Below are 9,598 nucleotides of genomic sequence, written 5' to 3'. Positions count from 1 at the left end.
TTGACTACATGGAGGGTAGCTAGTGTTTGAAAGGGAGAAGAGAGGTGTGTGCAGCAGCTGTTTTTGAGGGCGTCTCAGAGTAGCCGCTTGGCGAGCGTTATATGAGGCGCAATGAGCTTTCATCCCTGTGTTGTCACAGGAATGAAACGGAAGCGGCTGGACTACAAACGAGCTGTTTTCAGGCAGTTCCGAGCAGAGTTTTCTGTGGGAGATGGGAAATCCCTTTGGGGTGGACTTTGGGCTTTTTCACTTTGCAAACCTATTACATGCACAAAAAAGATATATAACTCAATAAAGGAGAGGGGAAAAGCAAAAAAGCATAATACCACCTCTTTAATAGCAACAGAGCCAATGATGTAATGAACCAACAAGAACACATAAACAGTGAATAGTGTTCAAGCTGACAAAATAAACAGAAAATCAAATCAGGACATACATTTTATGAAATCAGGGGAGACAAACCTACCTAGTAGCTACTTTAGACCAATCCTCTAAGAGCTGTCTGATGAAGCGTGAAAGTTATCATTTGAATTGATATGGGCTATTTCCAAAAAAGCAATAAGGGGGACCAAATTTACTTAAAATCCTTCAGTTTGTCCTTCTTATGCTAAACAGAGGGTGTTCAAAATGGTTTTGGACAGCAGGGAAGTGTCTTTAAACTGTTTCACATAGAAAAAAAATTGAATAAAAAACTTTGACATCAGAAAGCTGGCCATGTGCAGGACAGCATTTCTGTCTCTGTATCCAAGCTGTTTTCCCGCACAAAAATCCAATTGTAGGAACAATGTGTCAATTTTAACAAAAACAAAATTGAGGCAATAGAGGTTCATAGTTACTTGTAATTAAACACCCCACCACTACCCTCCCAGAGAGTGCATCATGTTTCTCCAGCCTAAAGTAGCTCCTACATTCTGCCTTTCTAGCAGCTTTGCCATAAAAACATTTAAAAAATATTAACAATGTTGTGCAGTCCCCAAACTAAAACTGCAACAAGCTATTGTGAACAAAGAAGTCATTGCATATTGTTGTGTTTAGGAATATTTTCTACACATTAAAGCTTTGTTCTAGTTTTAAATAAGCTCCACACTGGGAAATCAATTTGTTTACTGCCACTGTCGATATCTCTGCCCTGCACACTTGGCCTACGTGTGCTGAGTGTGGATCCTATTAAGTTAGAAAGTTCCACAGTGTTATTCCACTAATGTTATCTGCTTCCGACTGTTAACAGCAGAAGCTAGGTGATGATGTGACATGTATTTTTTCCATTTGTACTGTTGCTTTGGCCTGGATAAGGGCGTCAGCATGCCCATGTCAGAAAAAGGAAGTGGGTGGGTTCAGAGGGCACCAAGCAACCTGGTGGCAGGGTTGTCAATAGAACATGTTGGTGTTGGAGACCAGGAATCTGACACCACCTTCTCACAAATGCTGCCACTTGGAGTGGCGTCTCATCCTGAGTGACGGCCTACAAGACTCCAGGCTCTGACACCTCGTTATCACTATGGCATGGAAGCGGGTAAAGAGAGGCCCGCCAGGCATGTGATGCTAGAGGGATGGGGATTAAGGTTGTTAGGTTGGGAATGCTGTGATTACCTGACCATGAAACAGGGTGTACAAGAGATCAGAAATTGCTCAGTGAATATATTTGTTTTCAGATATTTTATTTTTTAACAGCCATAATAACATTAATGTTGGCTTGAGAACCAAAATTATCATATGAATGGCTGGGGTGTAAAGAATGATTTCACAGCAGCTGACAGCAATGTTAGGTATGAGAAATTGGACATTTTTCAGAATAGAAGCCCTAAAGAGCTCCAAGACACCGTGAAAATCCTCTCCTGGTCAAAAGCCACCGAAAATATATTTTCTGCAAGTTTGGCAAGCAAATAAGAACAGAATTTTAAATCAGTTCAGTGGTTCCAACATGCCTTAGGGCACAGAAACAAATGATACCATTTACAAATCTGCAGCATTTATGTCTACTTATAAAGCATTTTGGCAAGACTATTACAGTTTAATTTAAGCACATTCTCATATTTAAAAAGCATACGGCATACTATCAGTAGTGCAAATTATTGTAATCTGATGGCCTATCCTAAAATGTAGATTTATACAGTTCAGTTTGGATATGCTGGGGCTTCTGAACTTCTGCATTAGGAATTATTTAACAAAATGTAGATGAAAAAATACAGTTTTGAAGAAGGTCTGTGAGGAAAGTTAGCAACAATACATTTACATTTTGCAATAGGATGTGTGGAAGGTTATTTAGTACACTCTGTACACTCTGTACAATAACCCAAGCCTAAACTTCACTTTGGTCAGATTCTGTACCTTGAAAATTTGCAACTAGGGTACATATTTTGTACATAAATAGATCTCAAATACATTTTCATTTATTCATTAGGTTGTTATTGTAACTGATATCAGTGCTGTTGTATTTAACCTTTTTACTAGCCCCTAATGACATGGTGCTCACTTCATCTAAAACAAGTTAAAGAGAAATTTCTACCAGGATGTTCAGACATTTGCTATCAGAACTTTCTTTTGCCTGCTAATGTCGGATGGGACTGATGCTATATGTGAAAAAATACAGCCCGTTACTATAATTTACAATGAAATTTGGAACTTAACCAAAAACATTCTAAAATACAAACATGCAGCGGTACTTTGAAAGCTTTAAATATTCTATACTAATTAAATAACAACTGACCGACGTTTATACAATTACAAATTTACATCATGTAGCACAGATTTGTGTCTATCCCTAATTTACAATTAAGTCTAGACTCGTGTTTTTACACACCACTATGTGAGATCTTAGATACTGTGGAAACAAGCACATGAGAAGAGATGAGAGATAGATAGATAGATAGATAGATAGATAGATAGATAGATAGATAGATGGATAGGTAGATGGATAGATGGATGTTTTATGAGATGATTATCATTTCTTTATCTCCATTAGCGCACAGTCTCAGAATTTCTGTGTAATAGCATCACTTCCAGGACTATCTACAGCCACACTCTGCCACCACCATTCCCTCATACTTGTGGTTGAAAGTGATCACCCCGTTATCATGATAAAGGAGTGAGATCGGCTCCAGCTTAGTTGGTACACAGCAGGCACGCGATGCCCTCTCTGGACTCTTAACGCTCAGCAGTGTCTGTACTATGGCATGTTTGGTAGGCGAGACCTCGGAGGTCATAGGTGGGTTGCACACACCGTTGCACTCATATGCCTCATAGCCCAGAGGCTGGATGATCCACGTATCCCAGCCAATGTCTTTAAAATCCACAAAAAGTGGGGTCCTCTTGCACGGCTCGCTCTTAACATTGCGACGGATTCGGGGGGGGGTGTCATAGATAAGGTTGGACTGCAATTGCACGAGAGACTGTTTGTCCAACTCATCCTGGTTAGCACGGCCAGTGTTGTGATTAACGTGTCCCCAGAAAGCTTGTTGGCTCCGGCCCATGTTTTCATGAAGGTCATTCTCATGTTCAATCATCTGGTTGAGCTCTTGTTTATCCTGTTTGTGGTCTCTGCTCGGATCATCTGAGAATACAATCATCACTGCATTGTGTTTCCCCTTCAAGCTCCTGTTGACATCAATCTCCACCAATCTCCCTCCTTCCTCTGTGACCTCTTGTGTGGCCCCTTCCTCCTCTGACCCCAGACCTGCAATATGAACCTCCAGCCTGTGAGTTGCACACCCTGACTTCTGCCAGAGTGTAACCACATGAGTCAGGTCAAACGACACCCAGCTGTTATCTTTGGCATGGATATGCTTTGTCACCAGTTCCTCCAAATGCTCCATCTCCACCACCTCCTCTTTATCCCTCCTTGTCATTTCTTTCTCCACCTCTTTTGTCCAAACAACACCCTCATGTATTTTGTAGATGGTCACCTTGCAGTCGGTGCCAGCATGTGGTGTTTGGGCCTTACGGATCAGGGTGAAAAGGTGAAGCTCAGCTATTGTTATGTGCTCATGGTGGCGCATTGAGATGTTGAAGAGCAAGGGATGTATCCTTACGCCCCTGGCCGTTGTACTGTAGGGGGAGGAATCTGAAATCAAAAAATCAATAAAGGTGTCAAAAGTTAAACTGTGTTATATATTAAAATGTACCCATGTATGAAGTACAAATTTACTATATTAGATGTTTTTGGTTTGTTTGAATCAAAATACTAATAAATTGTCAGTGGTTAGTTCCAGATTTACAGCACTTCCATAAATCAAGTAGTCGAAAGTAGTCCAAATCATCATTAAATTATTAGAATGTCAAACATGATCCCAGTAATTTGAATGCTAATTGTTGGGGGGATTACTTGTTATCTTTTCAAAACAATGTTTAGTTTTTTTATGCAATATATACATTTTCCAAGATTTTTGTGGTGCTAAACAATAACAAGTTTGTACCTTCGTTCTTGAAACTGCGCACGATGTTGGCCGAGGGCACAGCAGTGCGGTCATGGGCAAATCGGTTGTACAGCTCCAGCATGTAATCTGGTGGCTCCTTACGAGCAGCGAGGGGCCTGGGCTGGGGCTTCAGCTCTGTGAGGTTAATTGTGGACAAAAACTGGCTCAGAAAGTCCTGTGCATCAAGTAGTGGATTATCACCTACATCCCTACCAACTGATGCCCTGTGGTGGTTCTCAAGAGACCTGATGGGACTGCTCAAGCTCAAACCAGTCAATATCAGAAGGACATTCAGCGAGCGGATAAACCCGAGGTTGGAGTGGACTGAAACGATCATGGTTGAGTGGATGAAAGGTTTAAATCCAAAGACTGTATCAGATGAGAAGATGTGATGGATCCTTTGGAGACGATACCTGCAAACAGTTCAACCTTTCGAGGAAGGACTCTCCTTCGTTAAAGGACAACAGGTTGCTGTTGGGGCAAAGAGAAAACAGCTTTGCCCTTGTTGATCTTGTGGTTTGGTCCTGAGGGCAGGGCTGTGCTGTCCAATGTGCTGTGGTGACATGTTTGGAGATGTCACCAAGGTCCTGTTATGGCCCTCCTCTCTCTCTCGCCACCAGGAACATGACTATCCATAATTTCCACCGAAATTGTCTCATTTTGATGTATGCTTTTCTGTCTCTCTCCACTGACACTTGCCTTACAGTGAGTTTAAATTAACATGACAGTTGATTTATAGACTGCTATATGCTGCGCCATGCTGTGATCAGAACATTTAACCAAGTTAGTTTATATTCAAAGAATACTGAGGGAATTAGAGATAAGAAAGTTAATGCTATTAAGTTCACCAAAAATGTGAGACAAATTAAATATGGAAATATGTTGTTTGTACTATTTTCCTGCCTAATGCAGGAAATCAATTCCCAATTAACTACATTGTTAATTTGTGTTTTCTTTATGCAAGCTCCACAAGGCCAGTGTAAACTCAATATCTGTACTTCTGCTTCCTCATCTTAAATTTAATTAAACATTTCACTAGGTGGTGAAGAGGCTGAATATATCTAATTTGCATATGCTTTTAGCTAATTATTGGTTTTGTTTTCTAATGGCAGCTGTCTGACAGCACACATATGCAGTCATTGCCATCACTTTAACATACATCCACTTAAACAAATTACAAGAAATTAAAAGTAATGAAAACTAATTTAAAAAATACATCATTTTAGATTGTTGTGACTTAAAACAAACCTCACTATGACATAAGACATTTACGCTGTATAACATTTCATTAATGTATATGAAACATACATAGACACACAGTTCGCATGGATCTAAAATGCAGCCACTTATGTAAGTGAGCCCTGCGGAGGAACATGACTAATGCCAACACATTTTAGCCCTCTCAGTGGCATTGTACAACATTCAAGCTCATATTAAGTTCATAACTGCATGGCTACTGAGGATAAGATATTATGTGACAGTTGGTAGTTTGTCTCAGTGAACAGACAATGACTTTTGGGGAGAAAATGTGAATTTAAAAGCAAGATGTTCACAGAAACAACTCTATTAGATGCTGTTAAATTGCATACTCTATGGAAGTTCATTCATGATACTCATTCATACATTGCTGAGTCACTCTTTCATTACTAGATGCATTATGTTACAATGTGTAACATGCATTGATTAAGCATGTGTAAATGACTTGACTTACATGATTTTACATATCAGTTTTATGTCCTTAGATTTTATATTAGATTTTTTTCAACGAACTGAACATATAATGGGGGTAGACAAAGTAATCTGAACAATTTCTGAAAAATCATAATTTACCTCTAAAGTAATTATAACACTATTGCAATTACAGCTGTAGAGTTGGGTCATTTTATAGTGAGTGGCATGCCAAATAACTACATATTTGTTATACCTTTATCATTGTGTAAAGGATATCCAACATATTTACCTGTTTATTAGTTTCAACTTGCTGGTGTGTTTCCCAGACTCTTCCCCTTGAATAACAAAAATCGTCAGTGTTTTTGGCTCCCAAAGTTTGGCACAGATTCACCTCTTTGGAGCTCTGTTTGGAGGCTAGTGGATTGAAAACTTCTATATTATTGTACTAATTGCCAGACTTATTTTGTAGCTGATAAATGCTGCTAACTGGCATTGCACCTAAAATAACCCATCTTTGTAGTTTGTAGTGTTTGTGATTAAGCCAATAAATCCTTGAACAGGGGATGTTTATCATGTTGTATCCTGTGTACCCTGTGTAGTGTGATTAGTAGAAATTAGCCCTGGCTGCAAACATATCAGACAACAACACAGATGCTTAACATTTTCAGTTTGACCATGACAAAGTAAAAGGCACTGTCTATAATGATAATTGCTGAACTTGATTTTTCAATCTATTAATTTAAGCTTGTTCGGAGCACATAAAAGTGGGGTTATTTAACCAGGGTGGGTGCTGTTTAATGTAAGTACCCACTAAGAAATTACAGACTGAATTACATTCAGTCTGGAATACAAAAAGAGAATACAAGTAAAATGAGAAATTATGCACATAATTTATTTTCATTTTTCATTCAACATCGCAATGCAAAAAGGACCACTGCCAAGCAGAGTTGTATTGAATGTAGGATCACTTACCTGTATTAGCTAATACACATCAATCACTTTTAATTAATAACATGGGTATTACAATAAATATTACAATATAAATACCTTAATTTAGAATATTAACAGTCCTTTGTTACACATTTACAATCCCTTTTCCGTGTCATGAAACAAATGGAATACAGAGAGTTTGCTAATGATTGCACAGTTTAGTCTGATGTTAAGTTTGTCAAGAATAAACTGATTTCCAAACAATTTGGATGATTTTGATGAGGCCAACAATAGCCCTAATCCTAATAATCTCAAACACTGATCAAAAATATATTTTTTAATTATTTTATATCAGAATCTTCTGAAGCCCAGAACCCACGGGGATGGACAACAACAGATCTACATGTCACTTTAATAGCTTGACAAACTAGAAGTATAATAAATTACCTCATTATTATTTAAATATTTCAAATTGTACATGTTATATATTCTTTGGAGTCATGATTCACCACAGTTTGCATATTTAGGCTATTTCAGATGTCATACATAGTCAGTCCATCATGAGTTTCAGATGAACAGTCAACCTATATCATCCTAAATTACAAAATCCACCAAATCTATTTCCAAATAACCTCCATAATAAATACATGTAAATGTTTGGCACATTATTTCCTGTAAACCAAGGAAATTATTAGGAAGGGGAAATTATTTTTTAGGTTTTCTTTACAAGAATGATCAAATGGCACAAATCTGTATTTAACCAATGTAAAGTGTCTCTACAGGATTTAACTGGCTTTACTGGCCGTGATGTCATGTTTACACCCAGGAGTCCAGTGGTGGAGGTTTGTTATCCATGAGGCCCACTGCAGGCCTGCCAGCTCTGATGAAGTGTTTTCTCTCACTTATCGCCTAGGTCAAGAAATATGCAAACAGCTGGTGTTAGTCAATTTTGCATGAAAAACACTGCCAGTTATAAACACTAGTCACAAGAGAGTAATCCTGTAAAACAAAATTACTACCATATATACCAGGGAGAGGAATTCGGTTTAAAGTAAATGAGGCTACATGAAAAACATATTTTATGTTCTGTCAAATATTTTTTGGATGCATTCAGTACATTTAAATGGCAGATTACCTGGAGAGCATCTCTTTCCACAACAGGCGCTTTTCCATCTCCAATTCTATCATTTGGCTCTAAAGTGGAATAAACATCTGCAAGGGGAAATTATAATCATATGAGCAGTACACAGTATGGCTAAGATGTAGCAAATGGGAAGTCTGGGAAATACTTGAAGAGAAAAAAAGAACAGATGTGACTAAATTTGTGAGGAGATGTCAACCACACACCTGTTGTAGCCTGCTTTTGGAAATTGTGAGTTCAATCATTTTAGAATTAAACAATCGCCTCTTAAAGATATTCTCATAAAATGGTTCAATAAGGAACCCCAAATCAAAGAACATTTTGCCACAAAAAAGGTTCATTATTTGAACATGCCAGTTCGCTAGATTTAAGGCAAGATGTTTGCTAGCCAATTAGCTAACCTTGCAACTACCTAACATTAACCATCAACTGACCATTTTAAGTTCCCTGTAATAATGTATGTAAATATAATTTAAATAAACTAGGTGGGTCACCAAGCAGCATACATACATGGTAGATACAGCTTCTTTCAGTTTTTATAATTTGTTTCAAGCTTGGCTAACATTAATGCTAGTTAACCATGCCAATAAGATAGCAAAGCTGGATGCTATGTGGGTTATTCCTCATTTTACTAATCTCTTTCCACATAACTTTACCTAATTTATCTAACGCTGCATTTAAACATATTATAATTTTAAGTTATAGCATATAAATGAAAGACCTGGACACATAACATTAGTCGGGGTTGACAAAACTCCTCTAACTATTCAATAAATATGGCTCAATATAAGCCTTTTCTTTGTGTCCATGTCTTTGTGTCCTTGTTTCTTAGACTACTACTACTAGGCTACTCTACTACTGCCACTCTTGCAAGATGAAGTTGCACTGTGTAAATGAAACCATTTCAAATCACTGTAAAACAATAAAATTACAAATATGCTCTTTCTTTTTCTGCTGTGTACAGCAGTCCATCAATCCAGAAACCAAAAGTAATGTTTCACAACAGACTTCTTTAAAGAAGCTATGATAGTTAACCATGCCAATAAGATAGCAAAGCTGGATGCTATGTGGGTTATTCCTCATTTTACTAATCTCTTTCCACATAACTTTACCTAATTTATCTAACGCTGCATTTAAACATATTATAATTTTAAGTTATAGCATATAAATGAAAGACCTGGACACATAACATTAGTCGGGGTTGACAAAACTCCTCTAACTATTCAATAAATATGGCTCAATATAAGCCTTTTCTTTGTGTCCATGTCTTTGTGTCCTTGTTTCTTAGACTACTACTACTAGGCTACTCTACTACTGCCACTCTTGCAAGATGAAGTTGCACTGTGTAAATGAAACCATTTCAAATCACTGTAAAACAATAAAATTACAAATATGCTCTTTCTTTTTCTGCTGTGTACAGCAGTCCATCAATCCAGAAACCAAA

The 9,598-nt window shown here is 37.8% G+C and overlaps 2 protein-coding genes across 2 annotated transcripts in view; both read right to left on the bottom strand.

The window, feature by feature from the left end:
• Nucleotides 1-3,005: 3,005 nt before the first annotated feature.
• Nucleotides 3,006-4,749, bottom strand: LOC123981406 (bone morphogenetic protein 10-like). The gene is made up of 2 exons (XM_046066206.1): nt 4,413-4,749; nt 3,006-4,060 (listed from the first exon to the last, which is right to left on the bottom strand). Exons 1-2 carry the CDS (start codon nt 4,747-4,749, stop codon nt 3,006-3,008), a joined length of 1,392 nt encoding a protein of 463 aa, XP_045922162.1.
• Nucleotides 4,750-7,829: 3,080 nt separating this feature from the next.
• Nucleotides 7,830-9,598, bottom strand: part of arvcfa (ARVCF delta catenin family member a) — a 17,095-nt gene continuing 15,326 nt past the window's right edge. The window contains exons 15-16 of the mRNA XM_046067026.1: nt 8,149-8,225; nt 7,830-7,922 (exon numbers count right to left, since the gene is read on the bottom strand). Of these exons, the coding sequence (XP_045922982.1) occupies nt 7,830-7,922; nt 8,149-8,225 (170 nt within the window). The remainder of the gene's footprint in view (nt 7,923-8,148; nt 8,226-9,598) is intronic.

This window comes from Micropterus dolomieu, linkage group LG13 (assembly GCF_021292245.1).
Source record: "Micropterus dolomieu isolate WLL.071019.BEF.003 ecotype Adirondacks linkage group LG13, ASM2129224v1, whole genome shotgun sequence".
In the NCBI taxonomy this organism is placed as follows: domain Eukaryota; kingdom Metazoa; phylum Chordata; class Actinopteri; order Centrarchiformes; family Centrarchidae; genus Micropterus; species Micropterus dolomieu.
The sequence above is the reverse complement of the archived record's forward strand: the minus strand, read 5'-3'. Positions and strand labels throughout refer to the sequence as shown.

Coding starts and splice junctions, on each gene's coding strand:
- LOC123981406 (XM_046066206.1), bottom strand. CDS start 4,749: ATGATCGTTTCAGTCCACTCCAACCTCGGGTTTATCCGCTCGCTGAAT. Junction 4,061..4,412: donor GCGCAGTTTCAAGAACGAAG/GTACAAACTTGT, acceptor TTTTGATTTCAG/ATTCCTCCCCCTACAGTACA.